Source organism: Erithacus rubecula, assembly GCF_903797595.1.
Source record: "Erithacus rubecula genome assembly, chromosome: 9".
NCBI lineage: Eukaryota > Metazoa > Chordata > Aves > Passeriformes > Muscicapidae > Erithacus > Erithacus rubecula.
The window spans coordinates 31,066,999-31,088,262 of NC_136660.1; the positions used below are offsets into that span (position 1 = coordinate 31,066,999).

Consider the following 21,264-nt stretch of genomic DNA (forward strand, 5'->3'; position numbering starts at 1 on the left):
TTATTATTTAATCAGTCCTTTATTTGCTGAAAAAGTCCCCCTAAAAACTTCAGATTGCTGATCATATTTCAGATTAATGAAATAATTAATTTATACAGTAACTTTTATGGGAGAGGTGCCTCCCTCCCATAAAACCATTTTTAATATTAGCTGAATAACAACAATTAACTTCAGCCTGCAATTCAAGGAATGGATCCAAACAGAGAATTTTTAATCTGCCACTTTTTCACTATCCCCACCTGGATTTAGACAGCTAATGCAGGAAATGTCTCAGAGAAAAAGTATATTGTTAAAATGGAGAACAATATTTAATTTCACCTTTTCACTCTGTATTAAGTAATACAGCATTACTCTGGTTTATATGCTATGATGGAAAGCAACATTTTAAATGCCCAAGATATTTAATTTATTTTTTTTTTCTCACAGCAACAGTCTCTCCTACTGCAAAACCTGCAGATGTAACCACTTGTAAGTAATACAGTGTTACTGTGGCTTACATGCTACAAGTTTCAGAGCAAAAATATATACTTAATATTTAATTTCTCCTTTCCTTTCTTTGCAGCAACAGTTGCTCCTAGTGCTGCAGCAAGAGACATTACCCCTGGTAAGAATAAAGAGTAACCATGGCCTACATGTTATGGGTGTTAGGGGGAAAAAATACACATTTAACATGCAGACAATATTTAAATTAATGTTTTCTTTCTCACAGCAGCAGCATCCACTGCTGCACCAGCAGACAATGCCCCTGGTAAGTAATTCAGTGTGGTTCTGGCACCATGCTCTGATCATGTATTGACTGTCTCCATAATATTAACAATAAAATCTCAGGATTCCCTCTCTGGATCTCACCAGGGCAGCAGCACCATTGGCAGCCCTCAATGAGAGCTGCAAGTCTCCTGAGGTTTGGGTAATTGGCAAAACTGTTTTTAACCTGCAGTTTTGTTTTTTCTCATGTCCCTGACCAGCCCCTGCACAAGGTACAGCACCTGGAGTAGCAGGTGTGTGTGACTTTAGTATAATGTGCAGAATTTTGGGATTAAGGATCAGCCTGAGTAAAATCCTGCTCCTCTGCCCCTTGGCAGCCCTGGATTTGCCCACACAATAAAGGAACAGGTCTTGAAGTGTAGTTTTGTTTTCTCTTTGACAGTCACAACTAAGCCCACAAGAGCTGAAAGCCCAGGTATTTATTTCTGGTCATTTCTGCAGCTGTGGTGGACAGTGTACTCTATTCCATGTGAGTCACCCATGTATTCACAATATGGACAATGCTTAACTTCATATTTTCTCTTTTCACAGTGACAAGCTCAGCTGCTCCATCAGTCCCTCCAGCTCCTGCAACAACAGCCATTGCCACTAGTAAGTAATGCAGATTTACCCTGGTTTGTACCCTAAATTCTCTCCCAAAGCTGGGACAGGATGATGTGTTGGCAAGGCTCCCTGTCACCACTGCATGCACCATCTCCTAAAATTAATATTGAACTTTGGGGATCATTTTTTGGCTTCCATATAAATTGAGGGACCTGAATTGTTGGTCTTGATATAGGAGGAATACCTGGTCTGCTGAAAATTTTAAGGAATTGGAATTCACAGGAACAGACACACTACACCAGCATAAATTCAGTTTTCCTCTAGATCACCTGACTCCTTCAAAATCAGCCCCCTGCACTTTCAAAGTCCCATCCCCACTGGAAGTCGAGTCACTGGGAATTCTTTTGACATATTCAGTGGTATTTGCTTTGAACCTTAGTTTTCCACAGTGGGCTTTATCTTTTGAAAAAATTGAATTGCAATAATAATTGATAATGTTCTGCCTCAGTTTCTCGCAGAACAGACTAAGGGATTCTCTTAGAGTCTGGCTCTATCAGTTTACTTTGATAAAAGACACTTGGCTGCTTTGGTAAAACATACAAGAAAGTGAACTTCAGGTGCAGAGCAGACATTTGAGCATGGGATTATGTCCCCACACAAAGGGATAAACAGAATTCAATCTTGTTCCCATTAATGCCAGTAATATGTCACTTGTCACTTTCTTTAGTAAAAACCCTTTGTCCATGACAATTCTATTCCTCAGAACCATTGCTAGTAATATTTCCTAGTCTTGATGAGTGGCATAAAGGCACATATTTTTCCCAATTAGCTCACTTTTAAATTTTTTTTTTTTTTTTTTTTTTTTTTTTTTTTGCCTTTAAAGCCCATGCAAAGACAAATGCAGCAACTACCAGCTCAGGTAAGGTACTTGATTTTTTTCTTCTTTTCAATGACTTCTCCTCCTAAGGGCAGGATACTCTGGGTGAGAGATGTGAGCTGGGAAGGGCTGGCAGGTCATTGGCAGAGGGGATCTGAGTGCAGGGGAAGTGGGAGAGGCTGGGAGCAGGCAGAGAGATTGGGAATGCCTGGCTCAGCCAGGGGTCACACACTGCTCATACAGGGCTGGCAGCAGAACCATCCTCAGTGGTGACTGCCAAGGGGATGAGCTGGCTTAGGTTTGCATCATTTATGGTTAAAAAATATTTGAAATGCCCTCCCTGCAGCTGCCAGCTGCTGCCCACCCAGTGCCCTCTGCTCTGGAGGGCTCACAGGCAGAGACATCTCATGATCCTGGCAAATTTACCCTCTGCCAGTGGAGAACAACACCAAGGAGTAACCTCGGGCTAGTTGCTAGTTGTAGGAGGGAGAAATGAGCTTTTAATGGAATATCATCAAAGAGAGAGAAATTAATTTCCTCTCCACTCAGCTGCTATTCCAGGCCTTCATTTACATGTGCAAAGCAGGCCAGTATTTAATATGTGCTGCATTTTGCTCTGTGTTTGCCTCTGGTTTATCAACATTCAATCCCTCCACTGCAGCAAACATTACTCCCCTGCCTGACAACATGAAGCAGCTGCTGCTGTTATACCTAAAGAGCCTGTGCCAGCCAAGGAGACCTGGGATGCCAAAAGTAACAGTGGAATGGTAAATATTTATTCATGCATGTGAGATGCCCCAGCCTGGGATACCCCAAACCATTTTCTTACACCCCTCAAATGCTCAGGTACAACTTGATTTGACTACTCAGTCATACCCATACTACCAATACTAATCACAAGAAAATTTTGCAAAAACACCACTATTTCTGCAGCATTCTTGGTGCATGTCAGTTGATCCAGACTGGAGCAGTGACTGGTTTATGGCACCAGATGATGCTGGCAGGGTTTCAAACACATCAGAGGGGCTGGGATGCTGGTGTTGCCTTGGCTGTCCAGGGGAATCCTTCATGGACAGCTCTAAGCTTCCAAAATGCAAAATCCTTCTTGCCAGGGCTGGGCTGTCCTTTAGTCTGTTTTAATTAAGCATGAACCATAGCTGAATGTGCAGTAAAATTCCACTACCTCATCACTGTGCAGTTTATAATATTATTTAATATATATTAACAGAATTCCACTAGGTGCTTTACATGAGTGATATTTGTGTGTGTTGTGATGCACATTACACCAACAGACAATCAAATTCCTGCAGTGGCATCAGTGCTCAGGAGTTCAGAGCTGTGAGCTGAGAGTAACATCCCAGAAGGACATTTTTGGAAGAAAGTTTCTTACAACTGAGAAACAAACGGGCTTAGTGAACATGTCACAATCATTCCATGACAATTTATTTGTGGGGTTGTTTTATTTTCCTTTTTCAGGTGTGTAAAGGACCCAAGCTGTGGGAAGCACTCTTCATCAGGCCAGAGGCTCGTCCAGCTCCGTTACAGAGCTCCTGTACAGTCTGGGCTCTGCCTACGGTGCAAAGTGTCAGGGTGCCACGTCCCACCTCCCCCTCCCCAACCCTTCCCAGGGAACAAACTCCCTTTTCCTCCCCATCCCTTCCCAGGAAACAGGCTCCCTTTTCCTCTACCTCGACCCTTCCCAGGGAACAGGCTCCCTTTCCCTCCCAGACCCTTCCCTGGGAACAGGCTCCCTTTCCCTCCCAGACCCTTCCCTGGGAACAGGCTCCCTTTTCCTCACAGACCCAACTCAGGGAACAGGTTCCCTCCTCCTCCACCTCGAGCCTTCCCAGGGAACAGAGGCCCTCATTTCCCAGGCCCCAGAAGAGCCAGGAGAAGCACAAATGATGATGTTGTTGTTGTCATTGTCCCCCAGCAATGAACCTTCTGACCATGGCATTATGTTGATGTACCTCTTGACCTGTCCATTGTGGTCCAAGATCTGCTGCTGATTTCTAAAAATATACTGTAGTGGGTGTAAATCTAAAGGTATTTGATCTTAACTGAACTTGGGTTCCTTAATCTCAGATCTTTTGGATCTATATAGAAGATCTGTAAAAGCCTAAACTTCAGTAAATAATCTGTGACAAAAAATAATTGCATCAAGTGCCTGTTCTTTCTCACCAAGACTTTGTTTCTTTCTCAGTGTTCCTTCAGTTCATACAAAACTCTCTCCACTACACTCATAACCCTGTGCTCTGCTTCTCACAGGTAATGATTTAAAGGGCATTTGGTTCTGATAGACACAGCACTGTTTGGCAGGGATCCACCTGCCAGCTCACACATTCACTGCAGATTCACATCCAGTCACAAAAGGGATGTTAACACCTGAAAATTCCTTGCAAATACATGTGTAGGTATAAGAAATAAAACACAACATAGAGTAAATGCAAATTTAGCATTTCCTTAAGCCAAAGGGAATACAAACACTCTGCAACATCTTTAAACTTGCATTCAATGCTTCCACACTCAAAGGCAGTGTAAACACATTTCAGGATGAAGAGACTGTTGCATTCAATCCTTACAGAGTTAAAAATCAGAGAGAGTTGTTTTAAAGAAGGCATAGGTGTGAGATTGCAAATACAGTATCATTACAAATGCATTGTATATTGGTTTGTTTATAAAAGAAAATGTTTTTGTCAAAAAAAAAAAAAAAAAAAAAGAAAAAAAAAGAAACACTATGAAAGAAAACACCTGGCTGTGTTTCAAGAAGGTCTGTTCTAGAAAAGCTGGAAGAAGCCCTGTTTGCACAGCTGTGGGGTTTGTGCTGCCCATGCTGGAATGAAGCACAGGCAGCTCCTGAGGGAGCCCCCACACCCAAGGCCAGGTAACAGCACACCTGGGGCACTGGCACAGCCTCAGCAGCCTTAAAGGCTGGGCACTCACTGCTGCACTCAGAAATACCCTAGAGTTCAGAGCTTTGGTCCTTATGAGACAAAATAAGGTGAATATATTGGAACAGGTATTTTGCTAAAGTTGTCAAAAGGAGCTCAGGCTTTCAGGGCTGTGCTTGTTTCCTTGCCTCAGGAAGGAAAGGCTGATTCCTTTTTCCTTCTCTAGCTCCCAGTGTGGGGCTAAGAAGGTTCTGCCTGCAAAGTGGTGGCAGTGCAATCTTCTTCTTTTGATCTGTGACAAACATGAACCTGTCCTTGCTCATCCCTGAGTGTTTCAGCAATATATTCATGACAACTCTTTTACAGTAGCTGCACTTAACAACCTGAGGAATGCTCAGCAAGGACAGGGAATGATTTGCCAGAGAGATGTCAAAATGAAGGGGGGAGAAACCAAGCTCCTGATGAGAAGTGCTAAGAGAAAACTGCAGATGTGCCTCCCAAGGGAGTCTGTCAAGTCCTTCCACAACATTCCTGCTCATGTCAACACCCCCAAACAGCCTCTCAATGAAATCTACTGAAAAGTGCTTTGAGCCGTGAGAGCTGACAAATGCACTTTAAATTTATTCCACACAGTGCCTGCTTAAAAAAAAAATGGGCCCACCTGTTACTTTCTCATCTATATCTGTTAAAAAGAAACTGTGACTGGCAGATTAAGCCCTCCCTCCAGGATAACTTGTACTACAGGGTGATTGTGAAATAGCAGGGGGTATAAAAGTCAGAAAAGCCAAAGCCTGCCCTCCCCAGCTACCCTCAAAATGCAGCTGCTCAGGCAATTCCTCCTTCTGCCTCTCCTTACTGCTCTGGCTCTCACTGAAGGCAACTCAGTAGAATTCACAGGTATGGAAATCTGTTTATCTGTGATATTTTATTGATTTCTGCACAATAGATCTTGTGTAGCCAACTGAAGGGCAAAATGTTGAACATCTCTAAAGGTGAATCTTATTTTAATGGGCTAATAGCATGACAGTGACACCAAAATGTGACTGCAAGCATTTAAAATGATAAATTAAAAAAAAATTATATACATTCCACCCTATGACAGTTATTTTAATTTAAGAACTCAATTTTGAAGTAGTTTTACTCTGGAATGTAAATTTGCTTTTATAAATGAATACTATATTAGAATAACAGGAATCAGGAGAGTAATTGGGAAATGTTTGCTTTTTGAGAGAGATTTGTTGATTTTTCCTTTGTTCAGTCAGAAGCAATGAAGAGCTGTTTGTTGCTCAGTCTGGGATCACCATTCTGTGCTCAGATCTGCCCTGTAGCTGATTAAAGGAGGGTAGGTTTTGGAGGATAATGAAGTATTGCAGCTGCTCCAGTGCTGTCTGACCCCAGAGTGCAGGAGGGTAGGACTGACCTGTAATGCTCTCACAATGAGGAGGTTTCATTTGGGATGGTAAAAATCTCTTCTAAACTTTTCTATTCCCTCTGAAGTCCATCAGAAACCCTGACCTTATTTTCTGGGACTGCATGCACTCTAAAGAAAATACTTCTGACTGCATTAAACCATTATTTTTACATTAATATTAAAGTAGAAATGAGATTTTATGCTCAGAGTAGATGATAAACTTTCTCCAAAGTTTCCTATCCAATGGCCATGACTGCAACTACTTCACAACTTATTCAGTAGCATCAGTGATGTCAGACATAGTTGAGTTGTGGGGTTTTTTCATAAGAGAACTTACAAGTCCCAAGGCTTGAATTGTTTGTGGTGACAAACCTTGCTGAAGAGGGCTGCTGAGGTGTTCTTCACCACTTGGCATTTCTAGTTTTGCTATTGGCTTGATCCTTTTCTCTGCTACCAGGAAAACCAGGATAAACCAAGGTTTTTATTATTCTTTTACCATCTGATCAATCAGATTTCATAAAATGAAGTTATATAAACAATTTTTTAAAATTAGCACATTTTTCATATCTGTTTGATGGACTCTCCCAGTCATTACATAATGCAGCATGAAGCATTTACTGCAAGAAAACAGTTGAGAGATATCCTTGCAAGCTGTTTCTGTTCAACAGGGGTGCCTCGCTGTGGGGCTTCACTCCATGAGCCCAACAAAGCATTAAGGATTGAACTAAATGCAAATGCAAATTGCATCTGGCAAATCCAGAGGAATGCAAACCAAAGAATTAGGCTCATTTTCTCCTATTTTAAGTAAGTATTTCCAACAGTTCCTTTTGTACTGTTTTGTTTCATCAGAATACAGCACAGAAATGTATTGCCTCTAAATATTTCTCTCTATTGAATATTGTTGTGCACTCCAGTGAATCTCAGAATGGTTTGGGTTGGATGTAAGTTGAAGCTCACCCAGTTCCACCCCTGCCATGTCAGGGACACCTTCCACTGTCCCAGGGTGATGGAACCCCAATGTCCAGCCTGGCCCTGGGCACTGCAGGGATCCAGGGGCAGCCACAGCAAATCTGGGCACCCTGTGCTGGTGTCCCACCACCCTCACAGAGAATTCCTTCCCCAAATCCCATCTATTCCTGCCCTCTGGCAGTGGGAGCCATTCTCCTTTTCCTGTCCCTCCATCCCTTGTCCCCAGTCCCTCTCCAGCTCTCCTGGAGCCCCTTTAGGTTCTGGAAGGGCTCCGAGCTCTCCCTGGATCCTTCTTCAGGTGAACACTCCCAGCCTGTCCCAGAGCAGAGGGCTCCAGCCCTGGGATCATCTCCAGGTCCTCCTCTGTGCTCACTCCAGCACATCCTTCCTGTGCTGGGGTCCCAGAGCTGGATGCAGCATTCCAGGTCTGGGTCCCACGAGGGCAGAGGGGAAGAATCACCTCCCTCAATCTTCTTTGGAGGCAGCCCAAGCCCATTCATTTTCAGGGTTGCACTGCACAATTTTGGGTCATGCTGAGTTTCTCAACCACCAACATCCCCAAATCCATTTCCTCAGAGCTGCTCCCAACCCATTCTCCACCCAGCCTGTATTTGTGGGACTGCCCCAACCCATGTGCACATTTCTCTATGAGCTCAGGTGATTCTCACTGTGTTTTTTTCCAACAGATTTGCTCCTTCTTCAAGCTGTGAATCAGAAAGCATCAAAGTGTTTGATGGTCCCTCCACTGATTCACCTCTTCTTGGCCAAGTGTGTGATGACACAGATGCAGTCCCAGTGCTTGAATCCTCCTCAGACAGTTTAACTTTTCTCATAACAACCAACCCTGAGGCTTTCACACGAAACTTCTTTGTCTACTACTACTTCTTCTCACCAGGGTCAAGTAAGTCATTAAATAACATTTGAACTATGAAATATAATAAAAGAAATTTTAATAAGTCTCACTCAGCTCTTCAGGCCTCAGAGAATGGAATGGGACAAAAATCAGTGAAGGGGCACAATGTATTTGCAGAGATCATAAAAAGTTAAATTTTACTTAGAAAAGTGATGGCAAAGGTGACATTATGGGACTTTACTTTTACTTCCAGACTTCTATGAAATGCACTCAGCTTGCAAATATTACAGCATTTACCCAGGAGAATTTGACCATCTAGTCAGAACTCCTGCAAGTACAGATCACAGAAGTCAGTAGGAGTTTTAATTCAAGAAACTCCTTACTTTTTTTCTTTTAAAAGATAAGAATAGCTGGGACAAAATCAATCTTATCTTGTGACCAGTCCCTTTGCTTCTGCTGACCTGGTGGCATGGTTTAAGCTCTTAAAAAGTTCAACTTTACAGAGCAGTTACCAAATCCCACTTCATGCTGCTCCAGTTTAATTTTTGCTGCTGAAAAATTCTGTCCTACTTCTAGTCTATATTTGTCTGAGGTTCCACTGGTTTGACTTTTTTTACCATTGTCTATCAAGTAAAATCTCTGTCATACTTGCAGATTTTGCACTTCCATACAGACCATGTATGGTTGGTGTAGCATCTTTATTATCAGTTTTTCAAGAGGGCACCAAATTTATCCAAAATGTGGCTCTCACTAAATTGCTTCTAGTACCAAAGTTAACTCATTTACAGGCAGCTCAGGCATCATCACACTGAACCTCACAAAAATAGTGACCACTGGCTCCATTTTGTAATTCCACCTGACCTCAAATTCCCTACAGAATTTCCATCTTTAGTACCTCTAATTCTTTCCAAAGGACTGGAGTCCTAAAGAATCAATCCTGGTAGTTACAGAAGGGTTTGGGGGTTGTTTTTTGGTTTTTTTTTAATATGACTTATTCTGTTACCAATATATCACCTTTTCAGGTCCTGAAAATTGTGGGGGACAATTAACTGGTCCCAATGGGACATTCAGCAGCCCCAACTACCCAGCATCTTACCCTCAATTCAGACACTGTGTCTGGCACATACAAGCACCAAAAAACTCAAAGATAAACCTACAGTTCCAGGATTTTTTGTGAGTAAATTCCCTAATGCTCTTTATTCTTTCTGTTTTTCTTTTTATTACTTTGTCAAAGAAGTACATTTTAACTTTTAGACCACCTGCACACTTTTAAAATAAAGGGGTTTGTTGACTGTTATGATAAAATGGTTGTGAAGTGTTTCACATCCCTGTCATTACCCTAAAGCTGCTGCAGTGCCAGTCAGAGAAATTCAGAAAACATCTCAGGTGACCAACCAGGGGGTGTAGGTCCATTTCTTGAGATATCCAGACTGCAGAATGCCCTGCAAGAATTCAGTATGAAATGAGGATTCCACAGGAAATCATTACATTGATCCCTGGCCTCTGAGATGATAAACTCTGCACAGGGTGGAATGCTCTGGCCAGGGTCCACCTGCTAATACTCTTCTGGGAGAATCCACCCTCCACTGGTGAAAAAATGCAGGAATCTACTCTGTGACACACACAAAAGGTTTCAGAGGCCCACAGAAGCCAATACTTGAAAAATTATTTTGATAATTTTTAAAATAGCATCTTTTTTAAATAATGGTTTTAACAACGTCCATTTGTGGTGTTCTGTTCTCCATTCTTTTACTTCACTTGAACTCTCAGACCCTTTATCTGCACTGGATCCTCTATCCAGTACCACCAGAGCTGTCTGCACTCAGATTTCCCTGTGCTGATTTTTCCTGCAGCCTGGAACTGGACAGAAACTGCCAGCTTGACTTCACAGCAGTGTATGATGGCCCCAGCACAGACTCTGGGTTATTGGGGAAGGTGTGTGGCCGTGCCCAGCCCACATTTGAGTCTTCCTCCAACACAATGACAGTTGTGCTGTCCACAGATGACACCAACTCCTACAGAGGATTTTCAGCTCAATATTCCAGTGTTCCCCTGCCAGGTCCCACGGAACCCAACAGTGAGTGCCCTTGCTGCTTGGAGAGGATGCTGATTCTTTTTATGATGTGATTCTTCTCTTACAAACATCCAAAAGAACTGATGGTTGATATTAAGGAGTTAAACCTTTTTCTTGGTACTATTTCACCTTTCTTTACACAAAAAAAAAAAAAAAACAACCCACATTATCTCACCTACAAAGCATAAGTTACTTCCTGACCCATCTGCAAAAGAGAAACAGTCCTTTCACTTTTGGGTCCTTTTTTTTCTGGCTGATACCACTTAAAATTGGAGGTTTTCCTTCTTTTGTACAAAACAGGCATTGTTACCATGCTAAGATGCAAAGATAAATTCTTGCTGTCTGGTTAGTTTAAATGGTCTTGTTGCCTAAGGTACTCAGGAATTTTCCTGCTCTGCACTGGTTAGTCAGAGTTTAGGTGGGTTGTAATTTCCTTCCCCCACTGAGCTGGGCCTTGTTTTCCTTATTGCTCCTATATCCTTGCATGCCCATCTTCCCATTAACTGAGGTGGAAAGGAGCTTCTAAAGACTCAATGTCTGAGATAAATCAATTTCCTTACCCATCATTCTGCAACAGCTCTTTGATTCCTTTTCCCTTGTTAAAAGGCAGAGACCCATTCTGTGTTTCTGGTTTTTAATTAAACTTTCAGCATGAGTTGTATGGGTTTCTAAAGCTGAGCACAAAATTTTGGTGCAACTTCTGCATGACCTCAAGTGGGCATGAGCTTTTTCACTGACAAATCCAGAGCCATGTGACAGGTTCAAGGATTTAGACAAAGTGAGAAATGACTGCTGCAGCTTGTCCTAATGTGTTTTTGGTTCTGTTTGATTCTTTTTCAATGGCAGCAACCCTTACTTGCTCTCCATACAGCATGAGAATTGTTCTGAGCAAGTCTTACCTGGCCTCCCTTGGCTTTAGGGAAGATGACCTGCAGCTGAATGATCCATCTTGCAGACCAGTTGTAACAGATTCAGTGATCTTCTCCTTCCCATTGGCCAGCTGTGGAACAATTAAAAAGGTAAAGGGGATAAAAGTATCAAAAAGCTCAGGAAAGATAAGAGCAGTGTATGAATAGCATGTAAGTAAATTGATTTGATTTTCACTTAACTCATCCCATTCCATGTTTCCTGTCTTGAAGTACAAAGAACATTTTTGCCTCTTTAAGAATCTGATGATGAATGAACCTTTCAAAAGAAGTAGGGAAGAATCCACACAAATTGACCCCCAAAAGATTCCCAAGATCTAGTTCATAGCACTGTTCCAATAAGGGTGACAGGACCATAGCTTTGGTACTTCTCATACTCCATGTACTATTCCTTAAACTTTTTACTGCCTGGATTGGTTCAGTGTTTTGAAAAAAAAAACAGGCAGAGGACTGATGAGATTTTTTGGTTGCAGCATGTTTCACATTTGCAATGTATCTTGGGGCTCTGACAAGCACAGCTGGGCAGGTTTGTAACTTCAGTTACAGCTCCTTTGGACAGCTGTGCAATCCCAGCTGAGCCCTTCCCACGGTTCCTTTGCCAGGATGAAGGTCACAGGATCACTTACACCAACAGCATCTCCCTGGCTCCAGCTGGCAGCACCATCACCCGCCAGAGGAGCATTATCACAGCTCAGTGCAGAATGAAGAACAACGAAACCCGAGAAATCCTTTACACCACAACAAACAATGTCATCCAGAAGCTGACTGCCAGGGGGAGGTACAACATCACCATGGCCTTCTACGAGTCAGAATCCTTCTCCAATCCCATCCAGTACTCCCCATACTACGTAGACTTGAACCAAACTCTCTTTGCTGAAGCAACTCTTCATTCCACTGACCCAAACCTCCAGGTGTTCATTGATACCTGCACAGCATCTCCACAGCCTGATTTCGGATCGCTGACGTACGACCTGATCAGGAGTGGGTAAGGATGATTTCATCACAGTCTCCTAAGCTGTGAGGAAATGGAGTCTAAATGTCAACTGTGCTTCTTTTGGCTCCTCCACTTACCTTCTTTAGCAGGCTGTGATTGGAAGTGAGTTGCAGATAAATGTAACATGTTCCACTAACAGAGCTGGGTAAAACATGCACCACATCAAAGGAAAAAAAGCAATCATTGTATGCCCACGTGAAAACAGTGCCCTGGTTAAATGCTGTAGTTACAATTCACAGTACTCAGTGAGAATGATTACTCTAAGTGGACTGTTTAACACATCTGTACCTTCTTTTACAGTTGCAATAAAGATGACACTGTGGTAACCTACCCAGCATTTGAGAACCACGGAAGATTCAAATTTAGGGCCTTCAGGTTCCTGAGGAGCTTCCCATCAGTTTATCTGCAGTGTGACATTGTGATCTGTGACAGCAGCAACACCAACTCTCGCTGTGCCAGAGGCTGCATCTCCAGGCAGAAGAGAGACATCTCTCCATACACCTGGAAAACCAACACTGTAGTGGGGCCCATCCGCCTGAAAAGAGATCTCAGGGCTGCTGAGCACTCAGGTAAGAGGGAAAAAATAAAAATTTAATATTCATTTGGCTGCACTTCACTCAGGTTTATTGTTGCTATTCCAGATAATAAAGACAGCTGACTTATTCCAGGCAAAGTTAATGTTCCCATTGCATGCACTGGCCAGAACAGGAATAAAAGTATGTTGAGAGCAGAAACCAAAAGCAGCATGCCTTTGAATTAGAGCTGCAGAGGTGTTTGTGAGATAACTAAGCCTCTGATCCTCAGTGGTCAGGAACTGAGAACAAATAGAAACTACAAAATATGGAAAAGCTATTTTTAAAAGCTCATATTGCTATTCCCACTGTGCTTATTCTCACTTTAATGGAGCCCAAAGCTCCACCTGAGAAAAACACATTGGGCCACTTGCTTTCAGGTATCAGATCTAGGAAATATTTAGAATTAATCTTGCTCTTAATAGTACTTAGAATATATTTTTTTAAATTATTAACCTTTCTGAACTCTAGCAACATTTTAGAGATGTTCTCACTTATTTTAATAATGAAAGATTTTGCATTCATATGTGTGGAAGTGGACACATCTGTAATGTGAAAAAGTGCAAATATATCACACCAGGTATTATAAAGCAAAATGAGTTTTTTACTGAGGAGCAGATAGGAAACCACTGGAACCACAAGTTGTATTTTTTTTTTGCCCAGCCTTGCTTCAGCATCTCTCTCATGGCAGAAACTTGGCTGCAGCAATACCCAAGAATTGAACATCATGATGTTCTGCAGGATTGTTTTATTACTAATTTTGACAACTCTTCAGTACTACATATTCAGGATTTGCACTCTGTGTAGGTCTTATCAAATAATATCTGAAAAATGCTTGTTTAATTCCCAGTTAAATCATGAAGTATTCTAAACTTTAAACACTTTATTTTTCTCTCTATGCAGAATCCCTCACTGAAGTGGAAGCTGAAAAAACACCAAACCTGCAACAATACAACTTCTACACTCTGGCATTTGTGGTTTTAATTTCAAACATTGTCATTGTGGTAGCTGTGACACTAAAACACCACAAACACCAGGTAGGACACAGCTATCAAAATGTCCACAGCCCATTTTAACTACTTCTGGAGATTTCTGTTTAGTGTCAACTGTTATTCATATTTGTCACCCAGAGAGGGAAGAGGGAAAAAATAAAAAAATCATTAAATTAACAGCATTGGAACTCAACAACACTCAAAAATCCATTTCAACTTCTTCTGTTATCAAATAAAAAAATCCAAACCCAAAATCTCTATCTCAAGTCACTGAGCTGAAAAAAAGTGTGTCTACCTTTACATACTTTATACCTTTACAGGCATGAAATACAAGATAATTAAGATCCTTCTGTCTTAAAAAAAAAAAAAAAAAAAAAAAAAATCTTGTCTTTTTGAATCACTTTGAAACTGCACCTGGCAGGAGTAAGATCAGGGACAACTGCAAGATGTATTTTCAAAGCAGATTATCCACTCTTCCAAATCTACTAAATCTACTAATCTACTAAATTAAGTGGGTTTACTACCATCAGGATCTGACAGTCTTCAAAAGACATCAGTTTTCCTGGAGAAGAAAATATCAGGCAGAATAAATAAAAATACTGGCTTGTACATGCTTCTGCTGTTCCTGAGTCAACACTTGCTTCACCATCAATAGCTTTTGCCAAAAATGTTTGTGCACCCAACTGAGGGGTTTAGAATCAAGTCCACATATCTCCAATTGAAATGGTGCACCCCAAAATCCAAGAGCAACAGAATGAAGTTAGAAACTCAGCCTTCCACAGAAGGAGGATTTGGAGACACATTCCTACCTCCCCAAATGACAGCACAACTGATCCCAGTGGGTAAAAGGAAAACTCCTCTGGTCATCTGGAGCTGCCCCAGCACATCCTGTCTGGGAACAACATCCACTTGAGATGAACCATGAATAAAGTACTTGCACTTCTTGGGATATTGAAACCTGGATAAAGTCTGCTGAGCACACATTCATTTCACTTGTTCCTGCATACTCAGGTGGTTTAGAAATGAAAAAAGTATCATGGATTTGTTGTAGGTATCTCTTAAGGAGCCTGGATTCCTCACTTAGGTGCCTGTGCAGCTACAAGGCTTCCAAAGAATCCAGGCTGGGCTCACATTTCCCCAGCTCTCCAAAGACAGCTCCATAAAGTGCCCAAATTAGGCAATGAAACCCAATCTTCCTTTTAGAGACAGAACAATGTCTTCAACAGGACTGCCAAAAAAGTATAAGCACAAACAAACTATATTCTGTTCTACTGGTAACATGTTTCACATCAAAAATGAATACAACCAAAAAAAGTGAACTGATTACATGCAGGTAAAAAGATAAGCAGTAACTCAGTTTATTGAGAGTACTCCATTGTTCAAACTGGAACTGGGGAACTGTTCATACAGTTTCTAGCATCATTCTTTAAATAAATAAGCCACAAAGGGCATACAAAACTCTTATATTCAGGAAAAAAACACATATTCTTAAGATCTTTCATAAAACTAACAAGTGTGTACAACAATGGATAGAATTACAGTAACAAAATGCAAGTTAACACTGAAGTTCTTTATAGTTTTAACTGCATAAATACTAATCTTTGTAAAGTGTAATTACTCAAAGCATTCACATTGAAACCCTACCTCTGAATCTCTTATCTCTCTCCATTAGAAAACCCCTCATTAGAATCATAGTGTGCTTGGGAAATTTTGTTTGGTTTTGAGTTTTGAACCAAGTCCATCAAGAGAAACATTTTATTGTCTATGTGTGTCTGAAGAGCCTGGATTTGGCAGTCAATATAGTCCATCAGCTTCTTCTCCATCAGATCCAGGTTTTTTGAAATTATCTTTTCCAAGTAGGAACAAATAGGCTGCTGTTCCACTCTGTAAAAAGAGCAAATATAAGAGTAAGTATAATCTATTTCTTAATGATCTGGGCACCTGAACATCTTTTAAATGTAAAATTTCATTTATTAGGCAATGAACTTTGGAAGCCATTAGGTTTTTAGCACAAGTAAAATACCCTGCCTGCCACACTTTAAATCCCAAATTTTTTTTTTTACAAACATGCTATTGTATGTAATCATCTTCTTTCAACCTTGTTTTTCCAAAGGCTCAATTATGCATTAGAGAGCTTAATTACATAAAACAAAATCCACACTTGTCAATAATAAACACAGAGTTTGTGTTCTGTCAGCATGGCAGACTGTCCTTGTCAGCAGAAGTACTTCTAGAGTTATCCAAGCTATGCAACTCTCTGGGTTGGCATTTGCATTCTTAAAAAATATGGGAGCTGAGATATTAAATCCTGATTCCTACAAGACATTCCCACATCTCATGAGTTCCACTATTGTTCCTGAGGTATCAAACTGGGTAACTGTGACAGCTGCAATGTAAATGGCAACAAGTGAGGAGGAACAAGAAAATCAGTGAGATGATACACACCAAGCAGGAAGATTGTGGCATATTGTGTGAACAAAAAAAGATGTAAGAATTTAGGGGTAAAAGTATTTAAAATTAAAATATAGTAGATGAGAAAGACAAGCTATGTGTGTATGAAGAAATATCCTTTTTAAATCAGATTAAATGTAAGTAGAAGATAAAACAGTTTAGTAACAACAAATGATGTGAGCTCTTCTGAAAAATTCCTAAATTCAAGCAGCTCATCTGAAAAACTGTAAAGCTCATCACCACACAGCCTTCAAAACCACACATTCTAAGACTCACTATTGCTGCTAATGAGAAGAAAATTCTTACATTATGCTTTTTATTTAAACTTGTCAAGAAACAGTCAATACTATTTGGAGAGATGCATCAAACTTAACTCACCCAGCACTCTGAACACCTTCCTCTTTAGCCACTGCACTCTTCCCAAGGTGCCTCTCTCCATCCTTGAGCCGAAGGTGACTCACCTGAGTGCACAAGTTTTGAAGAAAAGGAAGAAGCACCTGTGGGTTGGCCACATTTGGAGTGTCACCTCCTTGTTGCTGCACTTGCAAAGATCCCATGACTTTCAAATCATTCCTGAGGTCAACTGCATTTTGCTGGGTAGGAAGTCTTTCAGAATCCAAAGCATTCCCTCTTTCAGGTACCTCAGAGTTCAGATCACGAGTTATTTTTACATCTTTCTGCACTGCTTCACTTGTTAAATGATTTTTAACAGGCAAAGGCTCCCTGGCTGATGGACTCAGTGATGACTGAAGAGCTGCACTGTGCAATCCATCCATTGCACTTCCAAAGTCAGAATGTTTCCCCAAGATCCAACTGAGTTTGTCTCCAAGAGGGAAACTGTTCTGATGGGGAGAAAAGCCCATATGAGTATTCAAATATACTGGAAATTATACAGCAACAACAATAGAGACTTTATAACCCAGTATTCTACTGGTAAAGATTTTAAAAGTAGTTTTGAACTACAGTCTTTGTAAATACCAAGTGTTAATTATCTTGTCAGTGTCTAAGTAAGAAAAGAGTTTTACTGACTACATTTTCACCATGCTGTGGCCCCAAAAGTGAGTTATTAACATCAGATGGGTTTAGCATTCTGCTGATACAGCCTACTTTGCAGGATTAGGATCTAAAGTAAATATTCCATGAGAGCAGTGAAATTCAGTTGAAGGGGACATGGTTAGAATGACCATTAGGGACCAACTAGCCCAGCTATCTACACCCCAAACATTCCAGGGAAAACTCCCACCATCCTTGACCAGTTACAATGGAAACAGGCAGAAGGAGAGCAGGGTGGCAGTGAAGCTTAAAATCATAACCATGCACACAAAAATAATAATCCTGGAGTACACAACCTTTACTCATTGCACTCATGTGAGTGGCAACAGATAAATTACGATGAAAATGACAGAAAGTGTGGATTAAAAAACTCAAAGTCTTTTTAGAACATTCTTAAGTGGTAAAATGTCAGTTTGTGCTGGTGGAAAAGTGACTTACATTCTGCTGACACCGGACCATGTCCATGAGCTGCTGAGCACCTGGAGACAACTTAGACCCCATGGATTCCATTATAGTTTGCACTCTGTCTAGATCTATGCTTGAGCCTAGTGAAGGAAAATCAGTTGCTAGTTTTGCAGACACTGCTTTCACTTCTAGAATTATTTTACTGATGAGTACTCTGTGTTTCTCACCAAAGGAGAGCAGCTATTGCAAGAAGGAAAGAAAATAGTTTGGTTAGGGAAAAAAAACATTTCATGTTTCTTTGTACATAGGGGACAATGCATTGTTTAGAGCATTGGGGAAAACTATGCTGAACTCTTTTCCAGGAAAATTAAGCCAATTTCTCCTTACTATTATTCTCCATAAAATTCTGACTGGAACAGAGGTGCCTGAGTGCCCCAAAGATACATAAAGATTTTTCTAAGCATTTAAGAGTAGTGGCTACACGATTTTCACAAGCTTATTTAACCCTAGAGCTGACAGTTTAACCACAGATTTGCAGTTTATCTGATTTATGTTTTTTTTTATCTAAGACTAAATTATCTATATCATATAAAGTCTTCATTAAAAGAAAATTGAGGTGCCAATTTAAAAGCTGCACTCTGCCATCAAGACAAAGTACCAGCCAACAGATTTTTAAGTGATTAGGTGAAGAAATTAAATTTATAAAACCAATAATTTTACTAAGAGCAATGCAATTCAGTTGATTAAGTGATTAATAAGCTAAAAGAAAAATAAAACAATGCTGTTCACCTCCTTACCTTAATTCTACAGGAGGCTGCAGGGCATTCAAACTTAAGGTACTTGTGGTATAAAGTAACCTCTTCAGTTTCACTAGACAAATGAAATAAACAAGCTGTGAAATCATTATACAAGGTATTTTTTGGTAGAAATACACTATATTGGTAAATATCTAGATAAGAAACAAGACAGACTGCAACACATTTCTAATGCAAATTTATGGTTTCCAACAGCAGCTTTAGTTTCTAGTTTTTAGCAATTTTTTACTTTCTAATAGCAGCTTTAACGCTTATAAGCAACTTGTAATTAATCTTATCAAATATTTATGTAAAAAAACTACTTGTATGTGTGCATGCACTGTGCACTAGAGAAGCTTCTGAGGTTCAGTACATTATTCACACATCCTCCCTGAGGCTCTGAGTCGACTGGTTTCTATTTAGCTAATTAAGCAGCAGATGTGCCATGTAATGACTTAAAAACAAACCAGAAACATTGCTTTGTTTCCCCTGGCAAAGTACAGAAGTATTGAAGGGGAAAACAAAACCTTCTTTTTTACATCTTCTCTCTTGTCCTTTATAGTGTGAGATGACTACTTATCAAAGAGATGAGAAGTCTTTTATAGAACCCAAGAATGGGTTGGGAGGAACCTTGAAAGTCACCCAGTGCCACCCCTGCCATGGCAGGGCCACCTTCCCCTGTCCCAGGTGCTCCAGCCCCGTGTCCAGCCTGGCCCTGGGCACTGCCAGGGATCCAGGGGATCCACAGCTGCTCTGGGCACCTCTGCCAGGGCCTGCCACCCTCACAGAGAGGATTTTCTTCCTAACATTCCATCTAACCTTGCCCTCTGTCAGTGTGAAGCCATTCCTCCCTGTCCTATCTCTCCAAGCCCTTGTCCAAATTCCCTCTCCAGCTCTCTCGCAGCCCTGTCAGGCGGTGAAAATGGCTCTAGGGTCTCCTCAGGCGCCTTCTCCAGGTTTAATAACCTCAATCCCCTCAGCCTTGCTGAAGACACCAGGTCTCCGAGAGCAGCAGAACTCGGAGACACACAAGAGCAGGAGGCTCAGCCGTGCCCGGCACTCACCCCGGGGCCGGGCGGGTGCCGCGGCTCTGTCCCCGGCCGGTGCCGCAGTACTCCTCACCCACGTACACCTCCATGTTCCGGGCCTGGCTCACGATCCCCACCGACACCATCTCGGCGCCGGGCCGGCACTGCAGCCGCAGCTCGCAGGGCTCCTCTCCGCCCGCCCGCCGCTCCGCCAGCACGGCCTCGCTGCTGCGGGGGGGAAGCGACACGCGTTGTCCCGCCAGCCCCGCTCCCGCCCGGCCCGGCCCGGCCCGGCCCGCCGCTCCCTCTCGCCGCCCGCCGCCCTCACCCAGGCTCGCCGTCCCCCGCACCCCGCCGCAGGCACAGCGCCCGGGCCAGGCCGCCCGGCGGCGCGCAGGGCCAGGAGCACCGCGCCGACACACAGCGCGGCTCCCGGCCTCCCTCCTCCGCCTCCTCCTCCGCCGCCGCGCAGCCGCTGGACATGGCGGAGCCGCGGGGACACCGGCCCGGGGCAGGGACACCGGCCCGGGGCAGCGGCACCGAGCGAGCCGCAGCCGCCAGCGCCGCCCGGCCGCGCCTGCGCCGCGCGGGGGCTCCGCGCCTGCGCGCTGGGCAGCGCGGGAACCGCCTGAGGGGGCGCCCGGGGCGGGAGCGGCGCCCTCAGGCCCGGGGTGGCGGAGGGGAAGCCCAGAGAAGAAATTCCTCGTAATGTCCACCCTAAGCCTCCTGTGGTGCAGCTTAAAGTGATGTCCTCCTGTCCTGGCACGGGTTGTTTGAGAGAAGAGACTGACCCTGAGGTTGTGCCTGGAGAGGTCCAGGGTGGATATTAGTAAAAAGTTCTTCCCCCACAGTGTGATCCCCTGTTGGACTCAACGGTCTCTTCCAACTGAAATGATCCTTGGATTCTGTAAAACTTGCTAACACGTCAAAATTTGGAGCGGCGGGATTCTCCCGAGTTGTGTCCTGACAGCGCACCGCCTAGCAGAGAGGCTATGAATAAAAGAAGCCATAAATAAAAGATGGGCTTCATTTAATTTTCAGTAGGATCTCACCTTCTGGGGTTGGGGAATGCTGAGACACAGGCCGGGGAATGAGGGTGTCGAGTTCTGCTTTCACCCAGTGCAGGAATGTTCCGCGTGTTCTCAGTCTGTGCAAATGGACCTGAACGGGCTTTGACAGACTAATACTGCAAATACAGCCAGCATTCTGCTTTTTGTCACTTAAGGCATTGTTTTACACGATTTACCAGCAATGGAAAACTGGATTTTCTCTGCTTTAATCAAAGAATTGATTAAAATTAATTAATGTAAATTTTTGAGTGTGTTGTCTCAGTCTCATTTGCGTGTTTCTAAATGCGCTTGGTACTTCTGAAATGCATTGCAAACTCATCCAGTTTTAGAAGTTTTTATTTTCTGCTTTTGGTGACAATGTGGTAGTGTGGAAGATTACTCTGATCCTGGAAGAGCAATGATCTGCACAAAATCACGGACTTTTGGTGAGGAGAATTGTGTTTACCATAGAAGGGACGGGGTAGAGCCTCTTTTTGGGGGATTTTCATGTGTTCATATGCATTATATTTTAAAGTAAAGATGAAAAAATGGAAGGCAAGAAGCTGAAATTTCAAAGTAAGTAGATTCTAAAAATGCTATTTTTTAAATTGAGCTGG

General features: G+C 42.3%; 2 protein-coding genes and 1 long non-coding RNA gene across 4 annotated transcripts; 2 read left to right on the forward strand and 1 right to left on the reverse strand.

Annotated features, from left to right (window-relative positions):
- Positions 1–1,144: 1,144 nt before the first annotated feature.
- On the forward strand, positions 1,145–4,309 carry LOC306805487. The gene is made up of 6 exons (XR_013775224.1): positions 1,145–1,180; positions 1,297–1,356; positions 2,192–2,227; positions 2,847–2,952; positions 3,662–4,003; positions 4,043–4,309. It is a non-coding gene; the product is annotated as an uncharacterized lncRNA (long non-coding RNA).
- A 1,581-nt stretch (positions 4,310–5,890) lies between these two features.
- Positions 5,891–13,959, forward strand: CUZD1 (CUB and zona pellucida like domains 1). The gene is made up of 9 exons (XM_079312249.1): positions 5,891–5,973; positions 7,156–7,291; positions 8,143–8,357; positions 9,332–9,482; positions 10,163–10,386; positions 11,230–11,402; positions 11,912–12,294; positions 12,604–12,872; positions 13,779–13,959. Exons 1-9 carry the CDS (start codon positions 5,892–5,894, stop codon positions 13,949–13,951), a joined length of 1,806 nt encoding a protein of 601 aa, XP_079168375.1. The 5' UTR covers position 5,891; the 3' UTR covers positions 13,952–13,959.
- Positions 13,960–15,203: 1,244 nt separating this feature from the next.
- On the reverse strand, positions 15,204–20,197 carry LOC306804992 (ATPase PAAT). 2 transcript variants are annotated; one of them, XM_079312257.1, is made up of 6 exons: positions 19,927–20,197; positions 19,635–19,826; positions 18,574–18,646; positions 17,810–18,016; positions 16,697–17,160; positions 15,204–15,751 (listed from the first exon to the last, which is right to left on the reverse strand). In XM_079312257.1, the coding sequence occupies exons 1-6, from the start codon at positions 20,079–20,081 to the stop codon at positions 15,523–15,525; spliced, it is 1,320 nt and encodes a 439-aa protein (XP_079168383.1). In that variant the 5' UTR covers positions 20,082–20,197; the 3' UTR covers positions 15,204–15,522. The 2 variants fall into 2 exon arrangements, with proteins under 2 accessions (XP_079168383.1, XP_079168384.1); XM_079312258.1 differs by having other exon boundaries at positions 19,949–20,078.
- Between the last annotated feature and the right edge of the window lie 1,067 nt (positions 20,198–21,264).